General features: G+C 38.1%; 1 protein-coding gene across 1 annotated transcript in view; it reads right to left on the bottom strand.

Annotated features, from left to right (window-relative positions):
• The window catches only part of DPYS (dihydropyrimidinase), a 76,360-nt gene that overhangs the window by 35,641 nt on the left and 24,046 nt on the right, over positions 1 to 16,673 (bottom strand). The window contains exons 5-7 of the mRNA XM_025994838.2: positions 8,977 to 9,133; positions 7,621 to 7,762; positions 5,387 to 5,529 (exon numbers count right to left, since the gene is read on the bottom strand). Coding sequence (XP_025850623.1) covers positions 5,387 to 5,529; positions 7,621 to 7,762; positions 8,977 to 9,133 — 442 coding nt within the window. The remainder of the gene's footprint in view (positions 1 to 5,386; positions 5,530 to 7,620; positions 7,763 to 8,976; positions 9,134 to 16,673) is intronic.

Below are 16,673 nucleotides of genomic sequence, written 5' to 3'. Positions count from 1 at the left end.
TCTCACACAGTGTTCACCTCGGTGCTCCCATGCTGAGTAACCACTTGAAGGAAGGCTCACAGGAAGGCAACTCTATTTGCTTCCTTTTCTTCTCTAGAAGAGCTGCTTAACAAGCTCATTCTTCCCCAATCTCAAAATTTAAGAAAACACAAAGAAAATAAGAGCAGAGGAGCAGTTCTTCCTTCTCTCTTTGGAAAATCCTTTTGACTTACATTCATCTTGATTCATTCTTTCAAAAATCATTTATTGACAACTTGCAATAAGTTAAAAGCATAAGGTGAGGAGATGCTAGGCTTCTTACTTTTCCTCTCTGTGTAACTGCTGCTGAATATAGTATTTCCAATTTTCTGTCATGCCATTTCTTTATTTTTCACCAGCCTCATTAAGATATAATTGACAAATAGGGGAAATTTAAGGTGATGTGATAGATTTACATAGTGCAAAATCATTACCATAAAGCCATCATGTCACAAAATCACCATTTCTTTTTTTGTGGTGAGACTATTTAAGATTTGCTCTCAGCAACTTTAAGCATATAATGTGCTTGCTGACATTTCTTAGTCACATGACTCCTACATGTACTGTGGAGGGTCCTTCTTGCTCACCCATTCAACATTCATTGTGCTTCTATGCTGTGCCGAACTGGCCAGGCCCTGAAGATGTAGAATCAATTAAAACATAGACCTAGGGCATAATTCCCCACTCTCTAAGTGTGGGCTGTACACAGTGGCTTCTTTCTAAAAAGTATAATCTGGAAAAGGAGAAAATGAGTGCACTGTACAGTGAAGAAAGCTGATAAGCTCTACCTCAGCCAGCTGATCCAGGTCATCATCGGCAGTGATAAGTCGTGTTGATAGCATAGATCCTTGGAAGGATAGGATGAAAATGGCACTACCTCTATGGTCTTCCTCCCTAAATCCATAACCCCAGGATAATAATGAGGAAAATATCAGAAAAATCATAACAGAGAGACATTCTACCAACATGCCTGACTAGTACTCCTCAAAACTTTCAAGGTCATCAGAAACGAAGAAAGTCAGAGAAATTCACAGACCACTGGAGCCTAGAGAAACATGATGACTGAATGCCATGTGGTGTCCTAGATGGGATTCCGAACAGGAAAGAGAATATTAGTAAACACTAAGGAAACCTTGGGGTGCCTGGGTGGCTTAGCCAGTTAAGCCACTGACTCTTGGTTTCAGCTCAGGTCATGATCTCAGGGTCGTGAGATCGAGCCCCTGGGTCTAGCTCTATGCTCTTTATAAAGTCTGCCAAAGATTCTCTCCCCCTTCCTCTCTCTTCCCCTCTGCTCCTCCCTGCTGTGGGTGCTTACAATCTCTCTCCCTTTCTCTAAAATCAATAAAATAATAAAATAAAATAAAATAAAATAAAATAAAATAAAATACCTAAGGAAGTCTCAATAAAGTTGGACTCTAGTTAATAGTAACATTTCAATATTGGTTTATTAATAACAACAAATCTACCACAGGAATAATAATAAAAACTGAGTGTGGCATATAGGGGAGCTCTGTACTATCTTTGCAATCTTTGAGTAAATCTAAAAGTATTCTGAAATAATAGGTCTATTTTAAAAACCGGATTCAACTTCAAGAACGTTAATGAGAGACGAAGTCAGTGAGTAAAGACAGTGGTCTGGTGCTGGAAGTGGGTGTGCGGCAGCCAGCAGAGCCCCGTGTGCAAGGTGGGTAGAGGCAGACTCCCACAGCAGCGACGCAGTGGCGAAGGCCAGCGGGAGGCTCTGGGTGGATGGGCAGCTGGAGAAAGCTAAAAATATTGTCGTGCCTCAGAAAGGTCCTCACCGAGGTCATCAGCATAAATTTTGGTCAGGAACAGCCAGCAACTTTCTCATAACAACCAGGCCAAGAATAAAGAAAGCTGGAGCTATGATCGACCTAGATAAGGAATTTGCAGACAGTTTCCACAAAATTCTCTCTTTTGATAAGAAGCATAATAAACACATTTTCTTCTTATTCAAATATTCTTCCAGATTCATTATTCTATGAAGTCTCCTCTCCAACTGCCCCTTCTCTCCTGTTTCCCACATTCTGCAATTTTCACATTGAAAAGGATGAATCATGATAGTGCAAAACATCCTGAGGGTGGTGTAGAGAAAATTCTTAAAGGGTTGAAGAAGCGAGACGCAGAAGAAGTCACAGAAATCCGAAGGGGGCTAGATCCTTTCAATATATTCTGCCAAGTAAAGAGAATATTTCTCCATTTTTCAAAAGGACGGTAGAAAAGAAAAGAAAAACAGAGGTCTCGGTTTTTGTTTTTTTTTTTTTTAAGAATCTGAGGGTCAGAAAAATAGAAGCCTCTGGCTCATCAGCCTCCCTGGACACCTCAGGCAAACAGCTGAGGATACCTAAAAATGAAGATGGCTAACAAAGAATGACACCAGCCCTACTAGAAAATAGGAAGTAACCAGAACAATACATAATCTTGTCTCTGGGGAACACTGTCTTAGTTTATAATACATTTTCACACAAATTCTTTCATATGATGAGGTAGGCATAACAATTATGAATAATCTCACTTTTACATATGAGAGAGGGGCTACTCAGCCTAACTGACCTGCCTGGGTCCCCAGCTGAGCACGGATGGAGCTGGGACCCAGAACCAACACAGCAGGTACTCAGGCTGTGCTGTCTTCATTTAGCCCTCAAAGCAAAGCAGACACGATAAGCAGAGGTAGGTAAAGAAGACATAGTGCTAATAATTAAACGTCAATGCGTATCTTTATCCCCAAAGTCACATATAAGAAAATGCAAATATTTAATTATCTGCTATCATGATTGCTATAAAGTGAAGGACAAGTATCATTTAAGAAATACTAGAGAATTGATCAGAGAAAGACAGATAGAAACTTTTTAGTTTGACCTTAGATTAGTTATTCTTAGATTAGAAATGAGGGACACGAGGCAGGTAATAGATAGCTCTGAAAAAATAAGAAGTAAACATCTGGATCACTATGTGCTCTTCTGCAAAAACTGAGTAGGAAAGGAAGGGCAAAACAATGTTACAGAAATCAGCAACTCGAACTTGTGCGAAAGTGCTCTAAATTTATATCGTCTAAAAACATGACTCAAAGAGAAATAATCACAGCCTATAAATATTCCCCAAGCAACAATATATGTGGAAATAAAGTAAGTGAATTATTCACACCCCTAGGTTCAGGTCATTTCTCTTTGTCCAGCTGTCTTTGGAAGACAATGCTTTACCCCTGAGCTGATGTCACCCCCACAAATGAAAACAGCTTCAGGTGAATGTTGCTGCAGATGCCAGGCGTAGGGTTAAAAAGAAGAACACAGGGAATGACCTCCCATGGCTCTTCACGCTATTAGGAACAAGGCTGGATCACTCAATTGACTATTTTCATTTCTCCCTCATCTTTGAAAAGGAGTAACAGAGAATAGAATCAAATCCAAAGAGTCTTTTTGTGCCTGGTCCATTTGAATGAAAGAAGAAACAGAACATGCCCAAGCAAGGACAGTATAAAGTGCTTTGCTTTGGTATCAGGAGATAGCATGGTACCAAATCTCATGAAAAACATAAAAGTTTGCAAAGTCAGAAACACCGGATCAACGGATCTTGTATCAACCGATCACAGATGCCATTGTGCTTTGGTCTTCCCATCACTGTAAGTGGACCTCCTTGATAAGTAAGTCATGTTTCAGAAATCAAAGCAGTTTTTAAAACACTGAGAATGGTACAAATGCAAATGATTGCTAATAATTATCAGGACTCTCCCAGATGCAATGCTCCAAAAACACCATTTTTCACGAATATTTTTTCTGCATGCTTTCTCCCTTTTGAAATTTCTGAGGTTTTCTGATTAAGAATCCTCATCTCCTTAAGCCACAAATTATTTCAAAAGATCTATCTGTCCCAGTACTTGCAGCAGCCTAAATTGTTTGAATCACAGCAGAAATGATGCTGGGCAGGCCCCTGCTGGGTGCGCAACAGCATAAGTAGAGTGATATTTAAAATATCAGGAACTCTCTAAACATAGCATGTTCAATTCATCCACAAACTAATCCAAATCCAAGTAATTTTTTTTTCCTTCGCCTTCCCAAGCACAATTTTTCTAGTCTAGTACAGAAGCTGCCCTGAATTTGGTTCTATTTGTCTTCATTTCTTTTTCAGGGAGAGAGGCCTCCATGGTTTGACAATCAGATATTTAGTCCTTCCATGAGCAATAGTTCCTCATTAACATCATAACAAAGACCCTGGGTTGTCCCTTATTGCTATCTTAGAGGACATTTATGTAAACAAGATTTTCAAATCACCATGTACTGTGTTGCATGACCTCAAGCCAGCATCAAGCTGGTACATGTTCATGGAGGGCTGCTGGCAGTGACTATGGACTGTCCACAACGTGAACTGGTGCCTGGGTTGAGACAATGAATGCCCAGGAAGTGTTAAACTACAAAAGATAAGCATTTTCTATGGGAATATCCAGGGCTTATTTTTAAGCTTATAGCAATGGACGGTAGCTCTAGTGCTTTTTTTCAGTCTTCAGTTCCCTAGAGGTAGCCTAGGAGCATTTCAGTGGAGGTTGCCTTTGTGACAATAACACCTCCAAGAAACTATAGAGTTTATATTGCTTAGTATAATTCCGATTCAGTAGAAGTGGAAGGTCTTATGTATCCCTGTCTACACGTGTGCTCACACACACAGACAACATTAAGGTATGTGGGACTTTCTGCAGTACAAATGCAAAGATTATGGAAGACACAAATTGGGATGCAGGTGTTGTCTGTGCTAATATTTTAGAAGGAGAAATTACCAGAGCTTCAACTTCTATTGAATGCTTTCCTGAGTTGGTGGAAATTGCCAAATCTGCAATATTAACATAGAATTATGGAAATCGGAAACAAAAAAGCTGGAGTCTACTGGGAATGATAAGCTCAAGATGAACTCAACTGGAAAATTTGGCTAACTCAAAGTGACATCCTTTGTACTGGAATTTTTCTATCTGAAAGCTTTAAAAAGGCTGTAATTATTTTGAGTTTTCAAGTCAGCCCTTTTCAAAGTAAGTCTCCTATTTTCTTCATTGCTCTATACCTTTCCTCCTTGTGAACTCAGGTGTCTGCCAAGCTTACTGCTAAAGTGGTAAATTCATATGGGTTTTACATACAAATGCATCTCAAGGAAACCGTAAAGCAACACAACTTTTGCATCCTCTGTGCCAAGAAAAACAAAGGAACATTTGTACATCAGGACTCTTATCTTGTGCACAGGCTCAAAAATAGGCTAAATAAATCAACTAATAAGAAGTGTCTGGTGGAGGCCAATAAATAATTTATTTGAAAGTTAGTGCTTTTTCTCCATGGAGAAGCTAAGGAACATAAGAACTCAGACTTACCTTGTGGCTTTTGGGTCCCAAATCACAATATCTGCATCTGATCCCACTGCTATTCTTCCCTTTCTTGGATAGAGATTAAAGACTTTAGCTGCATTTGTGCTGGTAACTGCCACAAACCGGTTTTCATCCATTTTACCACTATGCTGTAAAACAATTCAAGAAAGAAAATGCATTTGTTTTAATGACCATATACTTGGTCATTAAAAAATCTCCTATCAATAAAAGTGCAAAACTTGTATCTCTTAGAACCAAACAGAACTGCATCTAATTTCTTATATTGGTGGAGCCAAACACATCTGTGGATGCTTGTAAGTCTTAAACTATCCTTATAATGATGGGGATGATGTAATAAATGGAAGCTTGAAGATAACTTTTTAAAAACCTAGGCTTAACTGCCACCTCTCACTAATTTTCCCCATTCTTCCTAGAATCACACAGACAACAGGTGAATGTTGGCAAGAGGATTTTCAATTTTTGTTTAGAGTTGACTACCACCTACTACATTTATGATCTGGCTTACTTACTGCAGACCTAGGATTTATGAGATGATCATGTAGATAATAGGCAGAATATTATAGAGTTAAAATAAGAGAGACCTTTAAAATAGATGACAACACTTTTAGAAAGAGGAAAAATCAACTCAAGAGATTAAATTTTGTGGCTATCAAACTGTACATGAACCAGTAATCTCGGACAGTTTATTACAAGGTATTTTCATATGGGCAAACTTTGGATAAATGTGGTCTCTCTGAAACAATATGGTTTTTTTTTAAATGTTGGGAGATTATCCCTATGTACATTTATATGGTCAGGAACATCCTTAAGGTTTATTTAATCATCAGTGTGTCCATGTCTCACAAAATGATTAAAAACTACATCCTGAGAGTAATATTCCTATGAGTAAACCATCTGAATCTTTCATAAAATAGCAGTTTCCTGTACATTATTAAGAAATATTCAATGACTTTAAAGTCATTTCTACACTTGGTATATTACGAAAGTTTGCTGTAATGAACATACTCATTTTTCAATAGCACAAGTTCAGAGAAAAAGGTTGAACTTTTAGCAAGAAAATCTAAGCAAAGAGAAAGAGAAGAAGAGTAATTTGGGAATGATTAGGGTTAGGGTAGAGGTAAAAAGGGCTGAAAGGATGTTTAGCAAAAGATAGGGCTATATAGAGAGAGATGTTTTGAAGATCCTTACATGTAAATTAATTGTTCAAATATCATCCTGTAAATAATGGAGAATAATAAAGGGTTTTAAAGAAGAAAGTAGCATGGATTGTCCTTTGTTTTTGGAAGGCAGCACTAGTACTAGAGTATAGCATAGGCTGTAGCAAGTGAGAAACTGGCAGCAGGGGCACCAGCTGTGAGACTACTGCAGTGATCCAAACAAAAGACAGGACTCAAACTAGAGTAGTAAATATGAGCATGGATATAAAAAGACATGTTAGAAATACAAATGGCAAGAACTGGTAAATGATTAGAGTTAGAAGGAATGGTATGTGGAGGGGATTCTGAAGTGTAAGATAAGTAACATGTCATCTAAGGGAGGGTTTCTGAGAAATGGGTGAGAATGGCATGAAAATGGTGGCCCCGGGTCTGACCAGGCAATTCTCCCCACTGATCCGTGCAACTGCACATGTCAAGTGGATGGACAGGTTAACACATGAATATTTAGCCCCTTGATTCTATTCCATGCTCAGGGAGAAATTTTTAAATCATGGACATTTAAAAAAATCTCTTTTGCTAGACTTTGGATTATTATTATTTATGTGACTTGGTATAGCAGTTTCAAAAATATGATGTTCAAAGGTCCTCAAAAAGGGGACATCTACAAAAATTTCATGAAAAGGAGATATGAACATAATAAAAATCCTTCACGTATTTTTAATAATTCCAACTGGGAATTAAAAGACACAAGAAATGAAGTAGAAGGGCTATAACGTTTCATAGACTTAGAGAGTATTCCTCTTGGAACCCAATCTAAATTTACCTCCTAATGTCTGCATAATGATGCAATGCATCTTCTAAACTAAATTAGGCAGAGTTGAAAATGATTTCTTATTATTATCCTGGGGAATGGGGTGGCAATGGTCATGGTGTTGCATTCCCAGTCTCTAATAAAAACAGTCAAAAAGCTTTTCTATGAAGGTTTATGTTACTCTGGTCCTGAAATGAGACAGATCCTGGCTAAACTGTTCATCAAAACAAACTAGATCCTGTGAAACTCACCACGCCTTTTTCCCATATTACTGACATCCGGTCCTCAACACCGTTCACCCCATTGGGAATCTTAGTGAAATCATCTTTTCCAAGAGCTTTCTGGCAGGTGTTGAAAGTGCAGTGGTCAGTTCCTGTTGTGGTTAGATCACCACTGACAAAGAAGAACACATGAGAGTGTGGGATGAGTAAATAAAAGATGTCAGGAGGAAACTACCAGAACTTTTCCTTTCCTCCTGATGCTCCTCTCAATTGAATGTCAGAAAACTGTAATGGAGAATGAGTGGATTTCTCAAGTACATATTTCACCCATGCCCATCTCTATTTTCGGAAGCACCTTGGAAAATAATATTTTTGTAAGAAGTGTGATGCAGGATCACGCTCAGGTCAGAAAAACTGGATCTAGGCTCCGTCACTGGATGGTTCTGTGATTATGAGTTTGTCCAATGCTCAGTCTTATCTAGAAGTTGATTATGTTCTGTACTCAATGATAATTATTTTAGGATCACTGGCAATAATGTAAATGAAAATTCTTTGTGAGTAGAGCACTACACAAAGATGAAGCTCAGTGATCCACATGAACAGAGGCAGCTCCTGTTCAAATGGCAATGTTGTGATGAGCAGAGATGTGACACTGACTGAGGATGTTCATGTCACCAACAACAGATATCCTGTTTTGACTGGTGAATAATCTTGGAGATGTAGACATGTGAAGAATGAAGGAGGCTGAAAGAAAAGGGTAAATGAACTCTTGAACAATGTTGTGAAAATCTCTTTGTTAACTTGGGTCTGGTATTTGGGGAGTGTTGGGATGTCCAGGAATGATGTATTTCTCAAGAAAAGTAATCATAACTTCTCAGAAAGTAGCATCTCTGAAAATAGTTTGGATGGCTTTTCCTGGGGATAACCTACCTGAGGGCAGGATTTTGCCTTTCATCCTTACAGTGTCTCTTCCCTAGATCAAAATATGTTGTATGTATACAGGCACATCTGTTTCTTGGGTTATATCAGCACAGAGGAATATACAAGAATATGGAGATGATAAGAACAAAGCATAATCAAGAGACCTGGTTCTAGGCACTAAATGATAGAAAAGGTGAGGAAAAATTAGAAGAGAGTAAAATTTCAGTAAACATTATCTGATTTCTCTGAGTGTGGGGGTTATTTTGACACCATATCATAATTAAGCCACTGCTTTTTTGGTCTCAGTTGAGGACCTCCCCATAGCCTATTTATCACCTCAAGAACAGAACAGTGGAGGTCAATGAAAGGTCAGATAGTAGGACAAGATGTTCTATGCTCAAACATGAGACTCATAGAATACCTTATTTTGGCAAAACACTTCACAATAATCTGCTAAATTATTACTTAGCCAATAGATTCATGAGAAAGTCCGGTGTTGAAGGGTCTGGTCTCAGGGGTGGGCCCATAACATGGTGGGCTGCGTGGTGCCACTCTTTATGCCAGTAGTGAGTGCCATCTGTGCCGAGACTTGCTGCTATGGGTTCTCCATAGACCACTTTCCCTGGAAATTTCAAAGGAAGCACTCAGTCCCTTCATTTGCTCTTAAGAGAACCATCTGACAAACACATAAATATTAGTCTTCTCTATGCTAGCAAAAGATGATAGGAATCTCAAACTATTATTTACCTTTTATGAGCAGGACTTAAAAATTAAAATTACTGCTTATTGAGCACTTATTATGTTTCAGTCAATGTGCATTGCATGTTGCAGTAGATGACTATACCCACGAACTGATACGAGGCTTGACCATATGGCTTACTTTGACAAATTAAATATGAATGGAAGTAACATGTGCTGCTTCTAAGCAAAAGCTGTTAAAGCCACAATGTTTTCCTTCTGTCCTTAGACTATCACAGGCTTCTTCTTCAGTTGTGTCTCAGGATGAAGAGAATATGGAACCAAGGTAGAGCCAACCCACGATGGACATGAGTAGGAATGAAATAAATCTCTGTTGTAAACCATTGATATTTTAGATTTATCTGTTACTGCAGCATAATCTAGACAATGCTGGCTGATATATGCGCTGTTCTAATGAAGTTATCTCAAAAACCCTACCAGGCAAATGATATTATTATCTCCATTAAAAGATGAGGGTAAAGATGATGGGGTTAAATAACTTCTGTACAGGTTCATTATATGCACTCAACATAACATAGATGGAGTTGAGGAAGTAGGATCTGAATCCAGGCATTTTTTTACTTCAGTGGTTCTAACTTCTATGCAATACTATCCTAATAACGATTATCACGTGGTCATATGGAGTTCAACCATGGTATATCTCTGTTGCAAAGAGATTAAGAAATCTCTTCACACCCTTAAGAAAGAAAAAAAAAAAAAACTCCTCCAAAAACTTATGTTAAATAAAAGAACACTCAGATAATAAAGTTCTAGCCAAAAATGCATTTTAAAAATCACGCAAATGAGGCACACAATGTTAGAAAAGCTAATAGTGCATAGTGAATTTGAATTTAAAATCAAAATCCTATCTCTGATTAGCATTTGTTGGAATAATAGATACACTGGCATCAAGCTGATCATGCCCAAGCAGTCCTAGAGGTGTACACAGGGTAAAGAGATACTGGCACATCAAACTAGCTTGCTCTGGCCCATCAGACAGTGGATTTCAGTGAAAATCCTGATAGAGAATTGAAATTAACTCATTTCATCAGAGGGTGCTAACAGCAGATGGCCACTAGCTGCCTATGTCATATTCAACTGGAATATAGCACTCTCTCACAGATCATTTCTTCTCCAAACCAGCCACTTTCCTCTTGCAAATCATGACATAAGGCTTACTGAAGCCTACCAAACCCTGCTTATTGAGTAACCAAGTATTATGGTCAATAAAAGTTACCTCCTAAGAACATAGATACTGCTAAGATCCCTCACTTCCATTTCTCTCTCTCTCTCTCTTTCTCTTTTTTTCTGCACTAAATCCCATCTCCCTTGTTTCTTACTTCTTCCAGAAAGAAGGAAATACCATTAGTATTTCTTCTGGTGTATAGGACAAGAAGCAATCCTTTTTAATGTGAACTAAGAGGTAACATACTATTTCCTGGAGAGATAACAGGATGGACCAGATGTCTGATTTGTGGGTATGAAGAGACCTTCCTATCCCAAGAGAACATACAGATGCGCAGATGATGAAAAACTCAGAGACTTGATCTGTAATCACCTTACAAGCTGCCAACTCAGGATTTTCCATGGTGCTTTATCATACAGGAAAGATTCCTATCACATGCTCTATTCAATCATTTGGCCCATCAAGGTGAGATGGGAATACAGTTCCAAAATTCTACAATTTTAATAGCTCTCAGAAAAATTAAAAGCGTCAGCATCTACCATGAGTCTGCCAGGACCATTTTGAAACAAGATGACATGTAATCTCCTTGGAAGGCATCAGCACCTTTAAAATGTGACAGGCCACAATTTTGGTCTATACAACAAGCTCTTCATTAATTGGGCTGTTTTCAACTGTCTCCCCATTAAGCATCTATAAATATACTTTAAATTTTTTAAATAAAGGGTAAAAATTCCTAACTACTTTTCCTCCTATTTCACAATGGTTCTAAGATATTTTCAAAAAATAGATAGTATTCAAGAAGTAAAAAAGAGAAAGAAAACAAGAGGCCTAGGTAAGCCATAAACTGGAGAATCAGACGGGATAATTCAGCAAAATTGCGGACTTTATTAGATTTGGGCCAAAAATAAAGTAATAATAAAAATATCCAACATACATATAGCGCTCTATAGTTTGTAAATATAGTTTGAAGGTCATGTATCTCATTTGACCTTCATGGCATCCCTCATGCTGGTCTGACAGATAAAGAAACTGACACTCAATGACACTAACTCATTTGCCCAAGTCACATAGGTAGTAAGTGGTACAGTAGAATTAGAACCCTAGTATTTTGATATCATATTATACATACACATTATGGTACTAGGAAAAGCTTCATTCTTAATTTCTTGGTAAAGAATATGTATTTTTAAACGTTTTATTCAACCACAAGCCATTTGTGGATGTGGCTGAGCAATTTTCCAATTTCACTTACTGTTTTCATTTACTACGCTTAGCAGGTTGGTAATGAAAAGTGCTATATCTGTCCTAGTCTGGTACTCACCTGATTACATTTGAAACCAGATGGTTTTAACAACTCTCGGGAGATAGAACATTGCCATCATTAACCTCTACCTACTGTCTCAGCAAGGTTCACATTGTATCCTGTCTACCCATACAGGTTCTCTCCTTCATTCTCCATTGTTTGGCCCCGAACCAAAAAAAGACTGCACTTACGATGCTATCTCTCACTTAGGGGAGTTCTCCCTCTGAGAGATTCTGAAGATTGCCAAGTAATGAAACATGTCAAAGCAATCTAAATTCCCTCTGACCCATTTATTAGATGAAAGTGATAGAGCAGATGTTCACACCTTGTCTAGATTTGCACGTTGCACTTGATCAACTCCCAAGATCTGTTATAAAAGGTTGAAAAATGCAGAGAAGGTGGCATGAGTACCCAGGAGTGGAAGCATTGGCTACCAACAAAAAGCCAAACACATCTATAAAAACAATTTTTCTTAGCTAGAAAGATAGAGTAGAGCCTTCCTGGGCTCTGTTTTGGTTCAATATATTACATTTACAAAGAAAGGAAATGATTAAGAAGGAAAATACAGAGAAGCAGCAAAATAGAGATCACATAGATTCAGATTCAAATCCTGATTTTGCTACTTTTCAGTTAGTGACATTACAAGATGAGTCATTGCTCTTAGTCTTGGTTTTTCTCATCTATGAGGTGGGGTCACAGTGTCTCTCTAGAGTGGCAATTTTATGAGAATCAAATAAATTAGTGCATATGAAAGTACCTAGCATCTTGAGACTCTGGGTTCACTTCATGTTATGGGCTGAATTATGTCCCTTGCCAAAATTCAAATGTTAAAGTTCTAACCCACAGTATCTCAGTGACTGTATTTGGAGGGTCCTTTATAAAGGTAATTAAGTTAAAATGAGGTCATTAGGGTAAGCCCTAATCAAATATGAGTGGAGCCCTTCTAAGAAGAGGAAGTTTAGAAGGACACACATACAGGGGGAGGACAAGGTGAAGACACAGGGAGAAGATTGTCATCTACAAACCAAGGAGAGAGGTCTGGAATACATCCTTCCTTCACTACCCTCAGAAAGAACAAACTCTGCCAACAGTTTGGTCTTTGGTTCTCTGATACTTTATGAAAATTCATTTCTGTTGTTTAAACTGCTCAGTCTATGGTACTTTGTTACAGCAGCAAACAGGATCCATAAATGTTACTTTCTTTACGGTTACACAATTCGCTTTAAAAAATGTTTTAAAATGTCCAGTTTTCAACTGCTTTGCAATTAGACATAAAGTAAATCAGCTTGTTCTAAATTTAAAGGACAAGAGAGTGTTCAGATGTTCACATACAGAAAAAGAAAGTCTAAGATTCAGATCCACCTTGACTCAGCTGTGTTGTTGATCCTTTCTTAGGAACAGCAGTGGTTACTAAGCATCAGTTCTTCGTGCTGGGGATAACAAAATTTGACTTACTCTCCTTCAGCTCTAACAAATAATGGTCAACACAACCACACATAGAGAGAGGGACCCCTATGTGGACCTTTCTCCCCATCTTTTAAAACATAAGAGGAACATGGTGAGGGAGGAGGGAGGCACAGTTTAATAAACTGTAAAATAAGACATCTAAAACCTCTCTGTAACAGAAGTTTCTATTTTGCAGCAGTAAGCCTGGAAAGTAAAGCTTTCCACAGTAAGGAAAACCAAAGCCAAATCATATCAAACAAACAAAAATACCCAACCACAATATAGCTCAGTTCACTCTAGGTTACTTGAGGATCAAAATTAACTTAATCACCTCTGCAAATCCAATGCCTAGAGCATAGTGCCTAATAGATGTTTGGTGTCTAATAATTTGGTTTTCTTTGTGTGTGAGAAATACAAAGAAAACATTTTCTTAATAAGTTCAGATGAGAGTCCTATTTATACCTTAAAGACAGGAATATGGATATGAAATAGAGCTGAACATCATTAAGACAAGTTAAACTAGAACCTAAAAAAAAAGCATTAAAAATTTCAGTCATAGTTGTGAGACAAATTATAACAGATGTACACCAAATAGAGCATCAAGTAAGTTCTGAGAGGAGTCACCACGAATCTAAATAAAGCACCAGAAAAACAGCGAATCCATGTGCATACAAGTACTAGTGGAACAGGAGGGAGAAGTAAGTGATACATTTTTTGAAAGGTCATTAATAATTCCAGATGCCAATATGCAGAGAAAAGGAACATATATAACCAAAGCTACTCAAACCAAAATAAAAAGTGTCACTAAAGCCAATGACACATGTCGACACATACACTATTTGGACAAAGACATGACTGGTGAGTGAATGCGGTCTGGGGCTGGGCAGATGGGAACTTCTATATGTGACACAAATATAGCTGGTTTGTCCAACTTTACACGTGGGGTATGGAGCAAGGGAGGCAGATTTTGCTTCCAGAAGAAAAAAGGATAGTGTTCTAGGGACAGCCTTCTGGTTCCCTTACCTCATTTTTGCAAAAGAGGCTTTTCACATGAAGGATAAGCACTAACCTAGTTCTAGTTACTCAATTTAGATGAACTAAGACTAGAAATAAGCATGAAATTTAAATTCCTTGCAAACTGTCAGAAGCAACTCCGATTTCAATGGCTTGCACATGAAGTTTTTATTTTCTTTCCTCTACCCTGCTTTTTGTTTTGTTTTGTTTTGTTTTTCCCCACAAGTGCTAAAAGAAAACATCAAGGTATGAACAAAGGGAAACCTCAGGCTTCAACTTAAAGTTGCTGGGCCTAGCGAACATTTCCATCTCTTTCTTCTTGGTTCACATCAAGACCCTGGTAAAGATATATGAAACATGGGCAAGACCCACAGCTGCTTGGAGAAGGAAGGAGGGACCATGGCTGACTAGAAATTTGGGTAGATTTTAGGAAGACAAGAAAGTAGAGGGAGAGAAGTAGAACTACAGGCTGAACTCAAAGTAGAGGAAGTCATGATGAGCACTTTTCTGAGGGTGGGAAGGGCAGTCAGCATCTCCCCACCTTTGCCTGAGGAACAGAGCTTCCTGAGGTGAAATCGATACTGCAGAGTGAAGCCCCACACTTTCAATGTAAGCTCACCAGGGACCATGCCCCACTCCCCTTCATAGAGCTCACTGTCAGACTCACCTTCAGGTCAGGAGCTGCTCAGGAAACAGACCTGTACAGTAGCAGCGGACATACACACCCGCTCCCTACACTCCCCATCTGAACTGTCCAGTCATGAACACAGGCAGTGCAGGATTATGACCCTTGGACAAAAAAATAAACGACACAAAAAGAAGGACCAAGACTTAAAAAAAAAAAAAAAAAAGATGAAAATTGACTCAGCAAGAAATGGATGTGGATGTCCATTTCTTTTCCCCAGGTTTGGGGTGTTTTCAGCTGATCTTGTTTTAAATATACTTTTTGTCCCTTTCTCTTTCTCTTCTCCTGGAATTCCTTTTTCCATTGTGTTTCATAATTCCTGTAGGTTTTCTTCACTCTTCCCATTCTTTTTCCTTTTTAGTATTCTGAACGGGTAAATGTTCTATCCTTCTGGTCGTTGACTCTTCTGCATAGTTGAGTCTACTTGTGAAATTCTCTATTTAATTCCTCAGGTCAATTACTGTACTTTTTAACTCAAAGATTTTTGTGGTTTTGTTTGTTGATGGTAACTACTTCCTTGTCAAACTTCTCATTTTGTTCATGCCTCTTTTTCCTAATTTCATGTAGTTGTCTGTTGCTTGTAGTACACTAAACTTCTTTAAGAGGATTATTCTGAATTCTTTGGCAGTTCATAGGTCTCCATTTTGTTAAGGTCAGTTACTGGGGCTTGATTAGTTTCCTCTGGTGGTATCATATTTATCTGATTTTGTGTTTGTGTGTGTGTGTGTGTGTGTGTGTGAGTTTCTTGATTCCCTAGGTTTGTGTCTATGTGTTTAAGGAATTGGGATTCCCTTCTAGACTTTACACAGTGGCTTTGGCAGAACAATTCACCAGTCAACTCAGTTTGGGTTTCTGAGTGTGTCTGCTGGTAACGTCTTTGGGCAGGTGGGGCTTAATTTATCAAACTTTTCCAAGCTTCAGTTTTATCAGTCACAAAACTGATAAAACTTGGCTTAAGCATTGTTATGACAATTTAAAAAATAATATATATTAAATTGCACTAATTACAAAATATATAGTAAAACAGGAAATGACATGAGACATATTAAAATATGTGCCAGGCACATATGAAGTACTCAACAAATAATGTTGTTGTTATATTACTATTAATGCTCATGCTGCTCTCTTCTGGGTAGATAGCTGGCAATTCAACAATAATATCAAATTTAGTAGCATTGTATTGCTAGGCTACTATAATATAGAATTAATAATTGGATCCCTTTTGTGCTTCCTGGAACAGTGATTCTTAAACTTTAATATGCATATGAATCACCTGGGGTTCTAGTTATAAGTGCAGATTCTGATTCAATGTGTCTGGGATGGGGTCCAAGGCTCTGCATTTCTAATGAGCTCTCGGGGGATGCTAGTGCTGCATTCTAGGGACCACACTCTGATGGTGAGGCCCTGATGACAGAATGGGCTGGCAAAGATATTTACAGATAGCATGTGTTTATATCATAAATTTCTAAGGCTAAATTATTTCTTATTTAAATATGATAACAATGAATAGATTGATTGCTACAACAATGAATAGATTGCTCTTTTATGTTAGATTTTAAAAATTTGTTAGATTATAAATGAGTAAAAGGCATTCACCATGTGAACAGTTTGGCATTATTTATGCCCATCCCACCCCCTATGCCTTTGGGTTTTCTGCTTGATCACATGTGAGAGTTCATATGCCAGGTGTAGGAAACCTCTTTTGCCAATTTATTCTGGACCTCTGCTGCCTCTGATGGTTGTACATTAGAGCATTTTCACAAGTGTTACCCCAGTAGGTCTGACTCAAC

This window comes from Vulpes vulpes, chromosome 13 (genome assembly GCF_048418805.1).
Source record: "Vulpes vulpes isolate BD-2025 chromosome 13, VulVul3, whole genome shotgun sequence".
NCBI classification, from domain to species: Eukaryota; Metazoa; Chordata; class Mammalia; order Carnivora; family Canidae; genus Vulpes; species Vulpes vulpes.
Note: the sequence above shows the minus strand (reverse complement) of the source record. Positions and strands in the feature narration are given on the sequence as shown.